General features: G+C 51.6%; 1 protein-coding gene across 2 annotated transcripts in view; it reads right to left on the minus strand.

The window, feature by feature from the left end:
- Nucleotides 1-20,786, minus strand: part of Ell (elongation factor for RNA polymerase II) — a 47,699-nt gene that overhangs the window by 3,157 nt on the left and 23,756 nt on the right. Inside the window, exons 2-8 of one of the 2 annotated variants that reach the window (NM_001107304.3) lie at nt 16,074-16,121; nt 9,489-9,610; nt 9,195-9,358; nt 7,132-7,397; nt 5,014-5,138; nt 3,759-3,837; nt 2,972-3,452 (exon numbers count right to left, since the gene is read on the minus strand). In NM_001107304.3, coding sequence (NP_001100774.1) covers nt 2,972-3,452; nt 3,759-3,837; nt 5,014-5,138; nt 7,132-7,397; nt 9,195-9,358; nt 9,489-9,610; nt 16,074-16,121 — 1,285 coding nt within the window. Of the gene's footprint in view, nt 1-2,971; nt 3,453-3,758; nt 3,838-5,013; nt 5,139-7,131; nt 7,398-9,194; nt 9,359-9,488; nt 9,611-16,073; nt 16,122-20,786 lie in introns of those variants that run through there. The other variant, XM_063275375.1, reaches the window with a different exon arrangement.

Consider the following 20,786-nt stretch of genomic DNA (forward strand, 5'->3'; position numbering starts at 1 on the left):
TTCTTCAGGTACAGAGACAGGGGGGGAGGGGGAGGCTCAGGGCTCTGCTGAGGAGTTGCTGACCATGAGCAGAATCATCCCAGGGGCTGGGCCTGGATGGAAGGAGGGAAGAATGTCCTGTGGCTGAAACATCCGGCCTAAGCATATGTGGGCCAGGTGGCCATTTACCAGTCTGACACCTGGAACCCATCTGTGTCTGGGATCTGTCACAGGTGTGTCTGTAATCTGTCACAGAAGTGTACTGTGGCTGTGACAGGCCTGACCATGCTTTTGTTTGGAACAAAAGATGGGTTCTGGGACTCTGGAAAGCAGTGGAATGCTTTAAATGGGGCATAGCGGGCCATCCTGGCAAGGATATGGGTGACACTGTTACTGAGATTTGAACTGTGCAGACCTGGTTCAAGAGGTTTCAGAGAGAAAAAAAAATTCAGTATGGCGGAGAGACTCTTGTGGTATTTTGGTGAAGAATGTGGCTGCTTTTTGCCCTTGTTCTGAAGAGTACCTGAGCCTCAGGTAAAGAGATTATGTTAATTGCAAAGGAAGTCTCAGAAATGCCCAGTGGAGACTTTATTCTCTGGTTAAGTCACATGAATAGCATTTTGAACAAGTGTAGCAAGCTTAGAAAGGAAAAATAAAATATATGGTTTAAATATTAAAGGGGCAGTAGGAAGAAGAATGGAACTGAATCCTGTGTTCTAAGAGATAACAGATTAAGGGAATGGGACTTTGGGGCAAGATCCTGTCCAACTAAGTTTAGATCCAGGCATGGTGGTAAAATCCCAGGAGACAGGAATGCAGATCTCTGAGCTCAAGGTCAATCTACAGAGCAAGATCCAGGACAGCCAAGCTTAGGCAGGGAAGGAGTTAGAAAAGAGGAAGCTGGTGATAATGTAATAGAATACACGGGCCATGTTTCAGCTCCTAAAAACAGCAGAACTCAGCAGCTTCAGCCATTTGGCTCTGGCTTTAGAGACGAGAATAGAAGGGACTCCTGGGACAATTGATGCTGGTCAGCTGGAGCTAAGAAGTTAGCAGTGATTAAGAGGAGACCAGCATCACTGGGGTGAAATAATCTGGGAAGTCTTTTCTGAGAGCACAAAGAAGTTGTGTTCCAGAGATAGCCAAGGTTGTACCTCATGCTGCAGCTGGACTTGTAAGAGTCACCCATGTGGTACTGGTTTTAAGGCATGAAGGGGTCATGAAGAGCAGCTGAGGCTGGGCACTGTGAGAGGCCATGGAAGGCCACTGGTGAAGGTGCAGCCTCAGTTGCAGCTGACAGCCCAGGACTGAAGGGGTCATTGCAAAGGAGTTGAGGCTTGGCACCATGAAGAGAGCCTGTGAGAAGCTATTGGTGAAGCCTGGCTGCAGCAGAAAGACCCCAGTACATTGGAGAGGCCAGTCCATGGGATGACCATCAGGAACAGCTGAGGCAGTGGAGTGGGTCAGCCTGAAGTTAAACTGTCACAGAGGGCAGAGCTGGAGAAGTGAAGCCAGCACTTTGGAGGATCCTGTGTGGATCCCAGACATTGAAACAAGAAGCTGTAACATTGAAGCTGCCTTGGAGACCCCAAGATTTTTAAGATGCCAGAGCCATGGGCTATCTACTGAGGAAACCTGCTAACAGGGAGTGGAACCGGCCCAAGAGAAAAGATGAAAAGGAATTGAAGATTTGAAGACCACTTTTCCATCAGCCATGGAGATTCAGAGTTTGGAGTTTGCCCACCTAGTTTCCTGTCTTGATTCGAGGATTAGAGTTAAGTGATAGGGTGGAATCTCAGAAGAGACCTTCAACTTGGGGCTTTTAACATTGTTGAGACTGCTACAGTTTGGACTTTGGAAGTTGGACTAAATGTATTTTGCATTATGCTATGTTTAGGTATGGCCTCCATGGACTCCTGTATTTGATCAAGCCTATGGGGGCCAGGGAGTGGAATGTGATGGTTTGTACATGCTTGCCCCGCTGAGTGGCACTATTAGGAGGTGTGGCCTTGTTGGAGTGGTGTGTCACTCTGAGTGTGGGCTTAAGACCCTCATCCTAGCTGCCTGGAAGGCAGTGTTCTGCTAGCAGCCTTCAGATGAAGATGTAGAGCTCTCAGCTCCTCCTGCACCAGGCCTGCCTGGGTGCTGCCATGCTCCTGCCTTGATGATAATGGACTAAACCTCTGAACCTGTAAGCCAGCACCAATTAAATGGCGTCCTTATAAGAGTTGCCTTGGTTGTTTAGTCATAAAACTTAGTCGCATAATCAAATATTTACAAATAGTGTTCTTCCCTATGATATGTAATTGAAAATGTTATATTTTATGCTTTATTTTAATTTCAGATTGTAATGGCTAACAATCAATATATCTAGTCAAATCTTAAAGTAGTACAGTATAAATCTGGATAAAATTTTAGAGTTTCTGGGGTATTCCCATTTTACATATATTCTGTCATACTTTCTAAGTCATTTTTGTGGGAGAGATGGAAAATTGCAAAACTAACAAAAATAAATAAATACTCATAAAAAAAAAAAAAAGGAGTTGCCTTGGTCATAGTGTCTCTTCACAGCAGTAAACCCTGACTGAGACAGGTGTCAGGAGCACAGGGCTGGGACACTGGACCCATGCTCTCACTAAACTATGGACAGAGGAGCCGCTCTCAAGGCTTCTGATACACAGAGATTCCTTGGACTGACTCCCTTCTCAGAGTGTCTGCCAGTCCCAGCAACCTTTGCTCCCCGGACTTAGTGTGCCTTGGCCTGGATATATCCCTGCATGCAGTTTTTCTCTCGACTCTCTCGGCCTCTCTGGCTCAGGGCATCTCAGTACGCTCAGGAAGCGTTGCTTTCCATGTTTCCTCTGTCTGGGTCCTTCAGCTCCTAGCCCCAAGCACTGGGTAGGCTGGTGGCCTGCCACGATGGCCCCAAGTCCTGATCCCAGTGGTGGTCTCATACCCCACATACCAGAGGAGAAAACCAAGTGGCACTGACCTGGGGCATCTGTGGGCAGTGCAGGGGCAGTGGATGAGTCAGGCTGTGGGGCGGGGGGCCTTTCTTCAGGGGGCCGCTCCTTGTCTTTGTGCTTCTTGGACTTCTTCTTGGGTCGGCTATGGACATGTGAGGAGCTAGCAGGTTGTTCAGCCTGAGGAAAGTCCGTCAGCAGGGGAAGACCGAGGCGGGAGGCTGGAGCTGGGGTGGCCTCCTGGTGCTTATAGTCCTGGGTACTGTGGCCCAGGTCATTACTGACATCAGCCAGGGGGTCGTGGGTCCGTGGCGGCTCCAGCCGTGGGGGCAGATGGCTAGAGCTGAGGGTGTCTGATGGGGTGGGTACTGGAGCGGGCAGCAGAGTCTCATGGCCATTGGGGGCACCCAGTCTTCCATTGAGGATGGGTTGTGCTCGCTGTGTGAAATGTGAGATCCGGGGCTTCTTGCTGGCCAGGGGATCAATGAAGTCTGTCTGCTGTGACCGTTTCTGAAAAGCCAAGGGGACTAAGCTGAGCAGAGAAGTATGTGGGAACTAGTAGCCACCTGCAGGACCTGCTGTGGCCACACGGGGGTGCCCACACACAGAGCGGGCCACACACAAGCACCCAGACAGAGAAGACTGCCTCGAATGGACAGTGGAGGTGCCTGAGGCACACGGATACCCAGAGAGATACTCCCGCCCCCAAAGACAGCAAGTCCCCCAAGGGAGTGTGGCTCAGGCAGTGGACATTAGCTAAAAAGGGCTGTGCGGCACCAGTGAGGATCCCACACTCAACCACCCCTAGGCAGGTACCTGAGAAGGTGAGGCGGAACCCCTGTGCTCCCTGGGCGGGCTGGAGTCTGTGGTGGCACTCTGTGGCTGACACAGCTTCCTGCAGAGGAGTGGTAGAGGCACTATGGTGGCATTGCCACTGTGCCTCGGGGACTATGTCTGCACAGAGAGGGCCAGGTTCTCAGGACCAAAGCTGGGCTGTGCACAGGGCAGCTGCCGAGCAGAGCCCATGTTGGGGCTCAGGGAGGACCCCCTGTTTGGCATGCTGAGGTGCATGCAGTTAGGGTCTGGGCTTGACAATGAGATGGAGACTACAGGCCAGATACGAACACATACCTTGCCTGCAGCACATCAGGATCCCACCAGCACAAAGGCCATCCTGTGACCTTGTGTGTGGTCCTGCCACGCTCCCATGTCACCCTCACTCCCACTGTGATCTGGCACAGAGCACACAACGGCTCACCACACAAAACAGGGGCATAGCCTCGGTGGTGGCAACTGGCCCAGGCATGCTGGCCCTGTACACCCTTGCTTGTGGGGCAGTGACAGGCCTTATGTGGACACCTTCAGCACTTGGGTGTAGGTGGCCCTGAACACAGGGCACGCGCTTGTCAGCCTAGCACTACGGGAGGGTGGAGAAAAAAGATGGGCAGGATAAGGCCTGTACCGCTCTGTAAGACACCGACTCACAAGGAAGCCAGGCATGGAAACACACACCCTTGATCCCAGCACTCAGAAGGCAGAGACAGGCCGATCTCTGAGTTAGAAGCCAGCCTGGTTTACAAAATGAGTTCTAGGACAACCAGGGCTACACAGAGAAACCCCGTCAGGAAAAAAGAAAACAGAAAAAGACGAGCAAGTAAGCTGTCTTTATTGCCAGGAAGTGTGCGGGGTGGCAAGCCTAGGCTTCTGCTAAGAAGTGCCCCCTCCGAGCACTTGGACCCCCAGGCACCAGCCGAGGCACAGGTTGGAGATGAGCCCAGAGTGCAGTGGTATCCCCAAACTTGGAGAATCCATAGCAATCTCTCAGAGAGAAATCACTCAAGAACCAGCACCAGCACCAGCACCAGGGGAAGAGAGTGCTGCTCCTTTGGAGTCTACCTCACACACTGTGGGCTCCAGAGGCTCATAGGAAGCCACGAAGTGGGACATGGAGGGGACACCCTGGCCCAGAGGAGGCTGCATAGTTGGTTGGGGACAGCCATAATCGTGAGCCATCTGGCAGGCTGAGGCTAGAGCGCGTAGGTCAGCGTGCTGCCCCCAGTACGTGACTTACCGCATGAGCACACGCTTCAGCAGCTGCTGGTCACCCTCAGAGTAGCCGGGCCAGTCCTTCTGCACGTTTTTGTACATGCAGTCCTGCAGTGTGCACGTGCCGTCCTTGGGGTTCACACTGGCCACCTGCAACACACCCAGTTCTTACTGACTGTCACTGCGGGGAGGCAGCAGGGCTGGGGGTGAGGGATGAGTGCTTGGGGAGCATGGGACTCCGCAGGGTAGTGGTGGCGGTGGACTCATGCCACACCACCTCACATTCCCTTCAGTTGAGTTGCTGAAGGCCCAGAAAGTCCTGATGAGGTACAGCATGTCATCCATATGCTCACAGTCCCCCCCAGTCCCCACCCTTTCAACACTGGCCACCCGCCAGCCAGTCCTCTCTCCCCGCCACAGAGCTACTTCATCTCAGGCTGTCTCTCAGGCTCAAAGAATCTGATGAGAGGCCTTGAAGGGACCAAGGCAATGTCTGTGCTGGCCTTGCTAGGTGCCAGAGTACAGCACATGCACACATCGGCCATTCAACTGTGCCGAAGTCACAACCTGTAAGAACTGAGAGGAATGAATTATATTTAATGGGCTTTGAAGACATAGCCTTGCCTTATAGCCCAGGCTGGCCTTGGACTCAGAATTTCTTGTCTGAGGATGCTGGGACCACAGGTATGTCAGCATGATGCCAGCATGCCAACCTGGCAGAACCTTTTACCTACTAATAGTCTACTTCCCGACAGCACTGGGACTTTAATGGTTACTGCCCTTCACTCATGGCTACTCCAAGCAGCAACACTTACTCCCATCTGGAGACTTCCACGATGGTGTGTGGTTCCACTGACCAACACTACCTAAGGCATCTCACCCTAGGGCAGGTTTCCGCTCCCCTGGTGCCTCTAACGCCCTGGGCCGCCCTCCTACATTGAAGGCATAGTCATGAAAGCTATGGCTCCTCCCTGCAAATGCTCAGGGACTCAGATGAACTGTGGAGATTGCAAAGACCTGACCAGACCTGGTGACCCATGCTCAAGATAGGCCCATTTTCATAATCTGTGGGGTCCTGCTGCCCCCAAAGATGAATCACACACTCAAGAATGCCAGGTTAATAGGACTGGTCAAGGTCAGCCCTAGCATGGCTGATCAGAGGTCCTGGGAGCTGCACAGAGAGCCTCAGATGCCTCTGGCTCCATAGACCACTGCACTCATGTACTTCATGGCCTGAGGCAGAGCCTAACCATGGTCTCTCCTGATTCCAGAGTTTCTCTGATACTTGATATTATGTTGACACCAGAGCACAGGGGCCACCCCAATCTACCTCTATGCTATCCCCAAAACCTAGCCGGTACTGGCATTTTATTTATTTTTTTCTTAAAGATTTATTCATTTATTATATATAAGTACACTGTAGCTGTCTTCAGACATACCAGAAGAGAGCATCTGATCTCTTTACAGATGGTTGTGAGCCACCATGTGGTTGCTGGGAATTGAACTCATGACCTCTGGAGGAACAGTCGGGTGCTCTTAACCGCTGAGCCATCTCTCCAGCCCCCATTTTGTTTATTTTTGAGACAGGGTTTCTCTGTGTAGCCCTGGCTGTTCTGGAACTTACTCTGTAGACCAGGCTGACCTTGAACTCAAGAGATCGGGCTGCCTCTGCCTCCCAAGGGCTGGGATTAAAGATGTGGGCTACCACCATGCATGTCTGTCTATAAGAGCAGCCAGTGCTCCATCTCTCCAGCAACACTTTTTGCTGACTGAACTCAGGTCACCAGACCGCAAGTTTCTTTTGCACTGAGCAAGCTCACCACCCTTCAGCCAGGGCATGACGTCTCAGCATGAGTGCTCACTTTTCAGAGCCCCAAGATGTCTTCAGGGTAGAGAGAGAGCAAGAAGACATGGCCCAGATGTGCAGTGCAGGGCTAACAACGAGCCACAGACACAGGCTCTTAGCAAGTCTCCAGGTAATGGCCACTGGCCAAGTTTGTGTACCATGTAGGTCTGCGGGTATCACCCCACTAGGGGGGTGAGGCATTGAAGACCTCAAGAGGATAAGCCTGAGGCTGCCATGAAGCTGGGAAGCCTGGAGAAGCATTTTGCAACACATGAGGTCAGGCTGGTCTGTACCCACCTGCTGCAGCAGGCTGTCCAGGGTGTCCTTGTCTGCCTGTGTCAGCCCATCCTTCTGCAACCGCAGCAGCAGCTCAGCCTTCCTGTAGGGCCTCAGGGCCAGGAGGTGCAGCACCCGATCTCGGAAGGGCCTCTGTACCACACTGCTGGCTCCACCCCCACTGCTCTTTCTGATGGCACTTGCCAGGTTAATGGGGGTGGCACGTTTCCGGGAGGGCACTGCATCAGCTGCCCCTGGCGCTGGCTTCCGAAACTGAACCTTTTTCCCTGAAATGAGAGCCTGGATCAGGACACAGAAGCAACCACATCCCATGCCATAGGAACAGCATCAGTGGTCTACAGTACACAAGCAGTAGGCAGTAGGAGAGAGGTGGGGAGAGATGAGAAACTGTGAATGTGTGGGCATCTTGCCACAGCCCACAGGCAGAAGGTATTAGGGGCTGACACAGTCACAGGCAGGGCCTGAGGAACATGGAACACCAACCACCACATGTAGACCCTTGCATGCAAAATCCGAGCCTGGCCTGAAGCATAGGTGCCCTCAGGCAGGATTCTACCTCGGCTTGCTTCTGCAACGTTTGAGGTAGCATGAGTCACAGTGCCTCGACTGTGCTGCAGAGAGACCTGGGTGTCTTACGGTCTCACCCAGTGCTTTGTGGCAGCTGTAATCATCAGGAGGCCATTTTGAACAGCTATTCAGGACAGAGCAAGGTGGGAACCTGGAGGCCTTGGTCCAGGAGGATTCCCTCCAGTACCAATACTTCCCTTCACATCTGCTTCAGAATGATGTGCCTGGCCTCAGGTCAGAGGGGTGGACTGGGGCCAATGAGACACTCTGGGTAGGGGTGAGTACGTCCAAGGCTATGAAGGTTTGGGTGGTTTAAGACAGGTCTCTTTATATAGCCTAGGCTATCTTGATTCACCATCATCCTGCCTTGGCCCCCTGAGTGCTGAGACAGCAGGTGTGCCTATTTATTATATTTGATAGTCTTAGAAGTCACCATGGTACCCAACAAGGTGTGACAAAATGAGGTTGCTAACCACAGATTCATTCACATGTGTGCGTACCCCATTTGGCTTTGAGAAAGCCTCTGTCACCAGGGACAGCACAAGGCCCTAATACCAGTGCCATGGCAGTGCCTGTGGTAAGGTCTAGCCATGTCTAACTACTGAATGCCCACATAAGCATGTGGTGCAGGGCAGGAGCAGTGTGAAATTCCCACTCTTTATTTTATATGTATGAGCACTTTGCATGTTTGCTATGTCTCTGCACATGTGTGTAAGGAGGCCAAGAGAGGGCACTGGATCTCCTGCAACTAGTTACAGTTGTGAGTGGTCACTTGGGTATCTCAAACCAAACGTAGGTCGTCTGCTGAGCCATCTCTCCAGCCCCTACTTCCCACCCCCCAGAGTGAGTCTCAGTGGACCAGGCTGGCTTCAAACTCACTAGACATGCTAAAGTAGACAGGGAAAGACCAGAAGGCCTTAACCCTACACAAAGAATTACAGGAAGCTGAGAATTGATGAACTCCTGAGAAAGAGTCCTCCATGGGGCAATCATTCAACGCATAGTGGTCAGCCTTGAAAACATATTCTACGAAGAGGCAGGCAGATCTCTGTGAGTTCCAGGACAGGCCGGGCTACACAGAGAAACCCTGTCTCAAAAAAAAAAAAAAAAGTATACACACACACACACACACACACACACACACACACACACACACACACACAAAATCAAAACAATTTTAAAGACAGGCCCCTTTCCTCCCCCTGGGAACACTTGATTGATGGATTGTCCCCGTTACCAGAGTTTACTCAGTTCACAGCCTGCAGTTGTGGCCACAGTGGCCTATAGAGAACACCTGCAGTGCCCTGAACACCCCCACCCCCAACCTCGTGTTCCTGTTCCTCTTTGATGAAGGGCAGCAAAGCCAAAAGCTGGGAGAGGGTGGCTGAGCCAGGGCCTTGTCTCGATTGGGGCTCACATGTCGCCCGCAGCCACAGCTCCCACCTCCGAGGCTGGACAGACACACCCTGCCAGGGTGCATGCTGCTTGCCGCTCACCCATGTATCTGCCTCCAGCTTTAATGACGATGGCGCTTCGGCTCCGAGTCTCCTCTTCTGCCTGTGCCATGCTCTGTCGTGCCTTCTGGTAGGAGTCATCAGTGGCGCATACTGTAACCTTGTCCTGGATGCTGCCCAGGCAGTCCAGGTGTACATCCCCATGGCTGCAAAACAAGAGGAAGTGTCACCATCAGGTGCCACTGGAGCCATGCCATGCCAACCTAGGATACTGCAGGAGAGGCAGCAGAGAGGTGGTTTGGGGCTCCCTGGGGGCCTGAGGCCAGGTAGCCTTACCTGGATACATATTGTTGGATGCAATCAAAGCTGCCCTGAGGGCTGTCACGGCCAATATTGGAGAGGTAGAAGGAGAAGGCCCGCACCTCCTCGGGGCAGTCGGGCTGGGGTATGGAGATGTGCTGTAGGGAGAAGGGGTATCACTGTGACCCTTGGCATGGGGAAGCTACAGCAGGAACCACACTCACCCCTCACAGATGGCATACACCACTTACAACATGCAACCTGCATAGCAGAGACACATGGGCACCTTCCTCTTTGGCATCTTCTGGCATAAAAGAGGATGGTCACTTGATCAAGGCAAGAGCTCAGCCCAGCCTCTGGGCTCTGGAGACACCTTTATCTTGGCTGTCTGTCACTCAGGCTTCCCACCTGGCCAGTGCAGCTGCACTGACCTGCGACATCCATGAAGGTAAAGCTTGTCCAACTGCAAGAGCAGCTAGCAGGACAGCTTGCACTCTTCCAGCCTGACTGCAGACACAGTGAACCCACCCTCCAAATGCACAGCTCCATACCAAATTTGAAAGGCCCCTATTGCTTGTGTTACCTTAATGCAAATGCATGTGGTGCGTGCATACCTGCGTGTGTGCGTGTGTGCAGTTGTGAGACAGGGGTTCTCTGTATAGTCTTGGCTATCCTAGAACTCACTGTAGACCAGGCTGGCCTCGAGCTAATAGAGATCCACCAGCCTTTGCCTCCTGAGTGCTAGGATCAAAGGCGTGCTCCACTATCACCTCCCAGCTTAAATATGTTTTTTGAGAAAAGGTCTCTAGCCTAGTCTGACCTCAAGTTCAACAATGTGGCCTAGGCTAACCTTGAACTTCTGTCTGTCCTTCTGTTCACTTCTTCAGAGCTGAGATGATGGATGTCATCCCATACCTGGTTTGCTTGGCACTGGGGATGGAGCTCAGAGCCTCAGAATGCTGCTAGACAAGTGCTCTACCCACTGAACCCAACTCCAGCCCCCAAGGCTTTTATCAGCTCTGGAGAGGGACAGGTTGGTCTGCACCTAGCATCTATTAAGTTGGACCCCAGCCTGCCTCTCAAACCTCACTCAAGGTGTAAGGTGTACACACACATACACACACCGATCACAAGCACATAGCCTCACACATGCACACACAACACAGACATATGCGCACAAGCATACACACACTGTAGCCTGCTAGGAGCCATGAAGGCAATGCCACCCAGATTCATTCCATCTGCTAAGGTCCCAGCTGTCCTTCCAGGTATGGCTTTGGTACTTGGCTGAATGGCATCAGGAAGCAGCCACCCAGCAGTGGGCACAGGAACTACAAGAAGTTTCTGAGTGTGCCCAGCATGTGAAGCTTCCATGTCACCCAAGACATGGATTGGCATGCATTTCAGGCTTGGGCTGGAGCTGGCACTCCTTTGGCACAAGCCCTGAGATACATGTGGTTGTTGTCACAGCCAGTGATGGTTGGGCTCCTTGCTAATGCCCTGATTTGGGTGGGCACCCTGGGGTCTGCAAATGATCTCACACCGGCTCAGACAGGGCACTGTGTGCCACTCAGTGTTGGGGCTCTGACTGAGGCTTAGAAAGGGAGCTTTGTACCCCTAAGGACAAGCACATACAGGGTGCTGAAGTCATGTTATCTCAGCCATGGTAGAGGTGACAGGTGGGAGAGCTACTCGGGGCCAGGGTTCAAAGGGAGCAGGATTTGCCATGGTGAATGCTTCAGTTGCCCAGTGGGTAGTGGCAGCATAACCTGATGGTGTAGCTCAGGGCCTGCTCATGTCTGTGACAGCAGGCAATGCAGTTGCCACTTGTAGGTAGTCTCAGCTGTCTCGTGGACTATACTGCTAGCTCCAGTGACAGCTTGGCTCTAGATTGTCTGAGGGGGATAGGTGGCCGGAAGACCCAAGCCTGGAGGCCATCCCGCTGCTCTGGGGCATGGCTATCGGGAGCACTGGCCTCACACAGCCTTTTTAGCTTTCACTGTAATCCTGGCTCAGGATGATCTGTAGGAGGGGAAGGGGTCTTCCATGAGAACTAAGGTGGGGCAGGTAACAGTTGAGAAGTGTTCTAACGGGGTTGGGGATTTGGCTCAGTGGTAGAGCGCTTGCCTAGCAAGCGCAAGGCTCTGGGTTCGGTCCCCAGCTCCGGAAAAAAAAAAAAAGAGAGAGAGAGAGAGAAGTGTTCTAAGCAATATTTCTCAGTTTAAAACAAGATGGAGAAAGAAGCCCCCAAGATGACGTAAGGCTGGGCACACGGCTCAGCAGGTGAGCGTGCTCCATGCTCTTACAGAGCATCCAGTTCTGAGCACCCATATGGCAGCTCCCACGCGCCTGTACTCCAGCTCCAGAGGGCCCAACACCTTTTTCTGGACTCTGCACTCATGAACAACCACCTTTCTCAACACATACACTCACAAGTAAAAATAAAAAATAAACTAGGGGGTAGTGTACACACCTTTAATCCTAGCACTACAGAGGCAAAGGCCAGAGGATCTCTGTGAGTTCAAGGCCAGCCTGGTGTACTGAGTTCCAGGACAGCCAGCGCTGCACAGAAAAACCGTGTCTCAAGAATAAACCACACAAACTCTAGGGTCGGAGAGATGGCTCATGGTCAAGAGAAGTACCTGGTTGCTCTTGCAGAGGACCTAGGTTCTATTTCCACCAACCACAGGGTGACTTAAAACCATCTGTAACTTAGTTCCAGAGACCAAACACAAAAATAAGTATTTTTAAAAAGAAAATTTTAAATGATTTATTTTATCTGCACCAGTGCTTTGTCTGCATGTCTGTTTGTATATCACAGGTGTTCTTGGTGTCTTGAGTTCAGAAGATGGCACTGGAGAGCCTGAAATGGAATTATGAATGAATCTCGGCTACTCACTACATAAGTGCTGGAAACCAGAGTTGAGTCCTCTACAAGAACAGCTGGTGTTCTAAGCTGCTAGACCAATCTCTCTTGCCCTGAAAATAAATCTTAAAAAACAAAACAGGGCTAACAAGACTAGCCACCACATGAGCTCTGTCTCAAAGAAATCGACATAATGCCTGGCAGGGCATGGTGGCTCATGCCTTTTATCCCAGCAGGTAGAGGTAGGAGGATCTCTGTGTTGGAGGCCAGCCTGGTCTGCAGAGTTCCAAGACACAGAGAAACTCTGTCTTAAGAAAACCAACTAACAAACAAAAGCAAACAAGAAGTGCTTTCTTTTGTGGTTCTGTGGCCCTTGGTCTTCAAGACACACTCAGGAGCCTAAGAGCACTGCAGGGATGCCCTCTGTCTGCATTGGCCTAATCTTGATCTCAGCAGGTCTCAGAGAGCACATGGGGGAATTTGGCTTCCTTCCTCTCCCTACACTGTCCCTTTGGGCAGCCTGCCCAGCCTCTTCACTGAGCTAACACTGGTTCTGAATATTTTGGAGTTTTCCACATCCTTCCTTATGCTGTCTTTGTTTGGTCAACTTGTGGCTCCTAACCCCTTTGGAGGTCGAACAACTCTTTCACAAGGGGTCACTTGTGACCATCAGAAAACATAGGTATTTGCATTACAGTTTATAAGAGTTATGTAGGGTCACCACAGCATGAGGAACTGTATTAAGGGATGCAGTTAGGAAAGTGAGAGGCGCTGCCCTAGGAGGCAGTACTGTAGGCATGCCCAGTGGCAAGCCAAGCCACTCTGCAGTCCCTGACTCTAGACACACGGACTGCATCTCAGTCTTTGACCATCCTGCCTCACCTGCTGCAAACATGGCTGGTGTGCTCAGGTTGAACCATGCCACACTGTCACAGACACCACGTATTGTTTATCATAGGGCCAGCCAGAGCAATAGTTTGTATATGCTCATCCAAGGGAGTGGCACTATTAGAAGTGGTGGCCTTGTTGGAGGAAATGTGTCACTGTGGGGGTGGGCTTGGAGACCTCCTCCTAGATGCCTAAGGATGCTCAATCTGTTCCTAGCTTCTTTCAGATGAAAATGTAGAATTCAGCTCCTCCTGCACCATGCCTGTCTGGCATTCTCCCGCCTTGATGACAATGGACTGAACCTCTGAACCTGTAAGCCAGTCCCAATGAAATGTCCTTTATAAGACTTGCCTTGGTCATGGTGTCTGCTCACAGCATTGAGCCCTGACTGAGGCAGTCAGGCAGTAGTCACGGTTGCTTAGAGGCTTCAATGTACTGTACAGCCAGAGACCAGGGATGGTCCAGCTCAAGGTCCATGAAGGAGCAGGGCACAAAGGCAAATGCTACAGGGGTCTGGGACATGAAACCCATGCCAACGTACTGCTCCTCTCCTGGCAATCTACTGATACTAGGGTCCTGGGTGGCATCATCAGGTGGCATGCACTAGGACTGTGCTGAGCATCATAGGCTCTAGCTACATTGACTGCAGAGGCATGAAGAGACCAGACATCTAGCCCAGTGGTGTATGACATCAAGACCATTAACAGGTGGCATGTTCTAAAGGAGGCTGAGGCAGAAGAATCATGAGTCTGAAGCCAGCCCAGGATGATGAGTGGGGTAGTAGTGTGATTAGGGCTAATGTCTGGGACTTGCTGCTATGGGTTCAGTCCCCCATTACACACAAATGAGCTGTGGCCTCGGACCAAAGCACAGAGGTGGTAAAAGACAAAGATGGTATGACTCTTGTAGAATAAACCTGCTGTTCACATACGGGATTGTGATGTCTATTCTTGCTCATCAACTTGACTACATCTGGAATGAACTAAAACCCAAGTGGCTGGGCACACCTATAAGAAGGTCCTCCTTGATTGAATCATTTGAAGTGGGAAGATCCCTTTTTAGTCTGCATCTCTGATGTGGAAAATCCACCTTTGATCTGGGTGTGCAGCTGGCCAGGTAAAGGACGTGAGAGGAGGACACTCGGCCTGTTTGTTCTTGCTGGGCTCTACCCAGCCAGTCTGCTCATTTGCTGGCATCAGAGCTGGCACCAGAGTCTTTAGGACTGTGGTGCATGCTAAGGAGCAGCTGAGACATCTGGCCTCATGGACTGAACAACTGCTGGATTACTGGATCTTCCGCTGGCAGACAGCCATTGGTGGAGCAGCTGAACCATAGCCTGAGAGCCACTCTAATAAATCCCTTTCTCTATGCGTACACTATCGGTTCTGGTTCTCTAAAGAACCCTAATATAGGGGTGAAGCTATCTGTCATGGCTGTGTTCCTTAGGGCTTCATGGTCCAGCAACTGTAGGCTATGTAGGCAGCTGAGGCATGCCACGTGCCTGGCTACCACTCACAGCCAGATTAAGAACTTACCTGTATGGTCTAGGCACCCTCAGGAGGGAGATGGGAACACTAGTGCCCCACCTAGCCTGCCCTGGGAACTGAAGTCCCACAGCCAATGCCCAGGAGGGGCCAGTAGCCAGGATGACCTTTTCCCATTTAAACATGCACATAGCTCCAGAGCCCTTCGAGACACAGGGAATACAGGGAATGCACCACAGCCATCTCGCCTCATGGGCTAGAGGGCACTGACCAGGTCAGTGATGAGGCAGCAACTTCAAATAAAAAGATAGTTACAGGGGTTGGGGATTTAGTTCAGTGGTAGAGCACTTGCCTAGCAAGTGCAAGGCCCTGGGTTCAGTCCCCAGCTCCGAAAAAAAAAAAAAAAAAAAAGATAGTTCAAGGACGGGGCACAGACAAGCGACTCAGTGACTCGGGAGGCTGAGGAGGATGATTTTCAGTACAAGAGCAATTCTGGATAAAAGAGATCAAAATATAAGGTAAAAGGTAGGGGCTGGAGATATGGCTCAGTGTTAACAGCACCTTTGCTCTTACAGAGGACCTGGATTCGAATTCCAGTTCCTACGTGGTGGCTCTCAACCACCTGTAACTCAGTTCTAGGGCATGCAAAGCCCTCTTCTATCTCAGTGTGCACCAGGCACTTAGCGCACAGACAGACATGAAGAAAAATTTGAAAACGGAAAAGGTAGTTTGAACCAGAATGACTGACTGCACAGGCTCATATATTTGAATGCTTAGTCTCTAGGGAGTGGCATCATTTGAAAGGGTTAGGAAGTGTGGCCTTGTGGAGGAAGTGTGTCACTGAAGGGGGGCTTTGAGGTTTCAGAAGCCTCTCTCTCTGCCTGCAGATCTGGATGGAGAACTCTCAGCTACTGCTCCAGCAGTGTGTCTGCCTTCCTGCTACCATGCTCCGCACTACTGAGACCACACACCAGTCCTTTGAAACTGCAAGTCAGCCCCAGTAAAATGCATTATAAGAGAGCTGCCGTGGTCATGGTGTCTCCTCACAGCAACAGATTAGCAACTAAAATAAAGGCCTGAGGCTGTAGCTAAGCGGCAGAGCTGTTCTTGGTATGTATGTTCTTGGTCTCCCTCCTGAGAACCACAAGGTGGTGAGGACCGGTGGGTGTGGTTCACACAGAGCAATCCCACCCCTCCACCCCCGTCTGGAATGGCATCCTCCTTTGAGAGGGCACCCCAAGGATTACTGCGAGATGACCACCCTCCTCTCACACATGACCTTTACTGGGCATAGGAGGCTGGCTTGGGCAACTGAGGCAGGCAGGCAGCCACCTGGGCCTCCCTCTTCCACAGCTCATGTGTGTCAGGGCAGGGAGTACTCACTCCTTGGCTTCCTTCAAATCGGATGGATGGTCTCAGAGACACAGAGTCCTAAAAGAGAACATAAAGGGAGAGCTTCAGTGGACAGATAGACAATCTATACCCACAGGGTTTTAAAGGGTCAGTAGGAGTTCCTCCATCTGCCTGAACCAAAGTCACAGAAGCAGACACAGGTCAAGAGCCCTGGATGTTGTCATAGGCTGTGTGACTCCCAGGGAGAAGAGGAAGCAGGTCACACAAGGCTGGTTCCCAGAAAAGAACACTCTACCAGATGTAGCCCATGAACCCAGCTGAGGCTCGCATCACACTCCTGCTGTGGTTGGTGTGAAACACCTGTCTAGGCTAGCCCTTTGGTTTGGTTAGGGGCTTGGTCACTGTGTCTATGTAGCAGCCTCTAAAGGAGACCTGCATGAAGGCTTCAGCCCAGAGCAGCCTGCTCACAGTCCTCCAGTCTGCTCCAGCAAATCCTGGGGCCAGACCACCTCCTCAGGGGTGCTGCTGTTGGAAGGCTCCTGTGCCCTCCATTTCCCCTCAGACATGAGACTATACAGCTCAATGACAATGCCTCCCTACCAAGGCAGGTCAGCTTCCGAGGCACACAGAGGTGCAGAGGAGGGCATGCTGCACATGGGGCCAGATCCAGAACCACTACCACCAGCTGGCATGGCAGGAACAGTCAGCCAGGGGACGGGTGGTGAGGCAGCCTGTGGCCCTACAAAATGGCACACATTTGGCCCCCAGGGTGAAGGCACAGGCCTCCTTGTCTTCAGAGTCCCTTAGTCACGTTCCAGCAGATACGTTCCACAGGGTCAGCTCCTCACAACTGGGTCAGCTCTTTAGCCATGACACAAAACACGTGCATCCACCTTGTTACATCACTTCACACAGAGACCACATATAAGAGGCAACATGCATGAGGACCACTGTGAGGTTCCCTGCAGAGGGGGTGCGGTCATACCAGGACCCAACCTTCTACCCAGTGGTCACATCAGAAGCCCAGATTCTGGTCAAGCCCTTAGGAACAAAGGGCTGGAATGCCCTTCTGACAGACAGGACAAGAGAGTTTTGGAACGGCAGGTGCTGATAAGACAAATTGACAGAGTAGCTGTGTGCAGCCCAAGGTGAGACATCCACAGCCACAAGCACGAGCAGGTGGGAGAGGTGGCAGCCCCGCCCCCAGGTGAGAACCAAGTGTGCACATGTTGAACAGGGTGTTCAGTCTTGTGTGATGCTGGGCACACCAGGTGCACACTTTTCACTGAGCCTACCCCAGCCCCATCCTACCCCAGCCCCATCCTACACCTGGGGATGCCATACTAGGGACACCAGGAGAATTTACACAGGCAACATGAGTGACTCTCCATGCTTAGGAGGAAGAGGCAAAGCCTGGAGCCATCTTTGGCATTATAAGAAGTTTAAGGCCAGCCTTGGCTGTGTGAGACACTGACTGAAAATTCAAACCATAAAATCCCTCAGGCACTACTATGGGAGTTTCCTCTGTGGCAGTGTGCACTGCCTACCTATGCAGAGGTCTCTGGACGAAGGGACTACAGAGCAACACCCTCTGTACAGATTCCTGAACAGATGGAAAATGCCTTTCATTATCCCCCTACTTTCTTCAGAATTATTATACATGCTTGATCTGCCACTGGAGCCATATCTTACCATAAATGGCAAAGACATGTTAAAGGAAGCCTTTGAGAAACACAAGAGCCATTCACAGCAAAGGAGACAGACAAGTCAGGTAGCCCTGCTAGCCAACTGGGCCTGAGGCCTAGAAGGTGCTCAGGAAGAAATAGCAGGTGCAAGGCCTAGCCCATGTCCACCCCCAGGGCCAAGCTCTGCAGAGGACAGTGCATAAGCAGAGCACAGGATCCAGCATGCAGCAGGACTGCTGAGTGCCAGGAACAAGGGGGAAAAATACATCCTCCAGGATATACATGGAATCTGGGGTGACAGCCCAGGGGCAGCTCTGAGAGTGGCATTATGGCTGAGCAGGCCCTTGATCTATGGAGCAAGTCCTCTGTAGCTGCCTCAGAGGACAGGGTCAGAGACACCTAGGAACTCAGCCTTCCTCGGGGAACTGGGATGGCTGACCCCAAGTAGTTGTCCCCATATGACCTGGCTGCCATCACAGACTTGGGCTCCTGGCCACACAGGCTGGGCCCTTCATGTCAACAACAAGCCATTCACCTGACAAGAGGCCCTGCCTAGCAGCTGCCTGAGTGGCCAGCCTATCCATGTTATCGTCATTAGACTACAGCTCCCCAGAGGGCTGTGAACAGGTATGGACAGGCTTGGAAAAGACAGAACAAGCTGTGAATGGTGGTACACCAGCATCCAGGAGGCTGAGGCAGGAGGATGATGAGGCCCAGGTCAACCTGGGTTGTAGAGCAAGACCTTGTCTCAAAAGCCAACAGCCTCTGGGCAGGATGCCATCATGACCCACACCTGTCAAAAGGTCACAGTGACTTTGCAAAGTGAAAACAGATAAACAAAAACAGACCAGGAGGGGCACTGCTCAGTGTTCCACAACAGAGGACCACAGCTGTTCACCACTGCCTTGGCCCATGTGTCTGACAGCTGGAGGCCCATTGAGTGAGTCAGTCTAGGGGGAAACAGGTGACCAGGATGAGCTAGTCTGATGGTGCCAGCCACTAGCCCAGCAGGTGGTCTGGTGGAGGGACCCAATAGCCTGGCTGGCCCTGGCTGTCACCTCTCAGTGCAGACAGGCCACGAGGACAGCAGGTCCCTCACATCCAATCTCTTCACACAGCACACACTCAAAGGCCTTGAGAGGCCAGAGGGGTTAGGTTTCTGCAAAGGTGTCTTGTGTTCTAAATCACCCACTCCACGCCCACCACAGGACCCTCTGACCCTGAAGCAGCTGCAATCGGAGGTCCATTTTACACACACACACACACACACACACACACACACACACACACACACACACACACACACCTGGCACAAATAAGAACGTTCTGGAATAAAGCCCAACCCTCTCAGCTAGGTCTAGAAAGCTACAATCAGGACCCTCGGGCTGCTGAGGGTCTAGGCAGCTCCAGCATCAGCCCTACTCCAATCTGACCAGTGCATTAGTTGGGCAGGAGGTCAAGTCTGGGAATGGCAGGGCTTGGGGGCTCTGCACTGGACCACAGCTTGTGTAATGGCAGCTCAGGCAGGCTATGTGGTGTCAACGACTGCTCCAGAAGGCTTGGGAAAGAAGGGACCCGGAGTCAGGCATGGTGATGCACACCTGTAAACCCAGCATTTGGAAACAGTGGGAGGTCAGAATTCAAGTCATTCTTAGTGACTCGAAAATTTAAGGTCAGCCTGGGCCTTTGTCTCAAACCAAACCAGAACAAGAACACAGCCTTGCCACCGAAGGCAAGGTGCTGTGGTTAACACATGGCTCAGCAGCACCCTGAAGGGTCACAGGACTCCTAGCAATATGTCTGCTATGAGAGGCCTTTACAGGCGATCACGGCAGCTTCCTCTACACACAAACAGGGGACAGGCATCTCTGTTGTTCACCTGCACACTGCCACCCAGCCAAGCGTATGGTACCAAGCACAGGCCACTCAAGCAAAATAAGTGAGCAGGTAGATGAACAAAAAGCCACCCATGTTGGGGTCCACCATGCCTCCCCTGGAAACCATGCAGACAGAGCAGCATACCCAGCCCTGGTTCTCAGTATGTCCTATCAAGGTAGCAGGGGCCAGGGCAGGGGAACCCTCAAAGTCCTGCATCTAGGTCGACAGCCAGAGAGTGAAATGTATCTTTGGGGGGTGGCTTCTTTTAGCTCCCCTCACTAAGTAGGCCTTTGCAGAGTTCTGTAAGGCCAGTGACTGAAAGAAAACTGGTCACACATGAGAGGCAAGGCTATCCAGTGAGATACCATCGAACATAAGAATTGAGAGCAATGCAGACGCTGGGACTCCTGGCTTATAAAGTTTCGGAAGGAAGGAAGGTTCTACCAAGCCTTCTGTGTGAACAAGCCGTGGTGTCTGATCAGCTGGAGCTGAAGAATTGGCTGTGATTAACAAGAGACCAAAACTAGTAAGTAAAACCATCACTTTGCTGGGCCAATCGATGCTGGTCACAGGGCTGAATAATCAGCTGTGATTAAGAAGAGACTAGTTTCACTGAGTTGAAATCTGGGACGTTTCCCCAGGATGAGAACATAGAAGCTGTGTTCCAAAAGTGGCCAATATAGTACGCTTGCACTGGCAGCTAAACTACGTGAAGAGACGCCCAGGTGGTGGTACTGGTTTTGAAGGCATGAAGGGAGCATGGAGAGCAGTTGAGGCTTGGCACTTTGTACCAGGCCTGGAGTCCTGGACAGCCTATTGGTGAAAGTGTGGCCCATTTGCAGTAGAAGGCCCTGTATTTTAGAGATGCCACCAAGGACAGTATGGAGTGAAGCTGTCCCTTGGAGATAGTCTCTGTGTATGGGGCCACATGGCAGAGTAAGAGAAGTGATCCAAGCCCCTTAGAGGAGCCCAGAAAATCTTGAGCAAAGATACCAGATAGTGAGAGTTCTTCGGGTTGGTTTTTCCCAAAATGTGATCTTGGGAAAGAAAAAGAAAGGAAAGGTTATGGCTTAACAGTGATGTGATTTTGAAAATGTCAAACTGACAAGGGGTCAATTATGCTGGCTGCTTTTTTTTTTTTAAGATTTATTATGTATATAGTGTTCCACCTACTACAATA

Source organism: Rattus norvegicus, chromosome 16, assembly GCF_036323735.1.
Source record: "Rattus norvegicus strain BN/NHsdMcwi chromosome 16, GRCr8, whole genome shotgun sequence".
NCBI classification, from domain to species: Eukaryota; Metazoa; Chordata; class Mammalia; order Rodentia; family Muridae; genus Rattus; species Rattus norvegicus.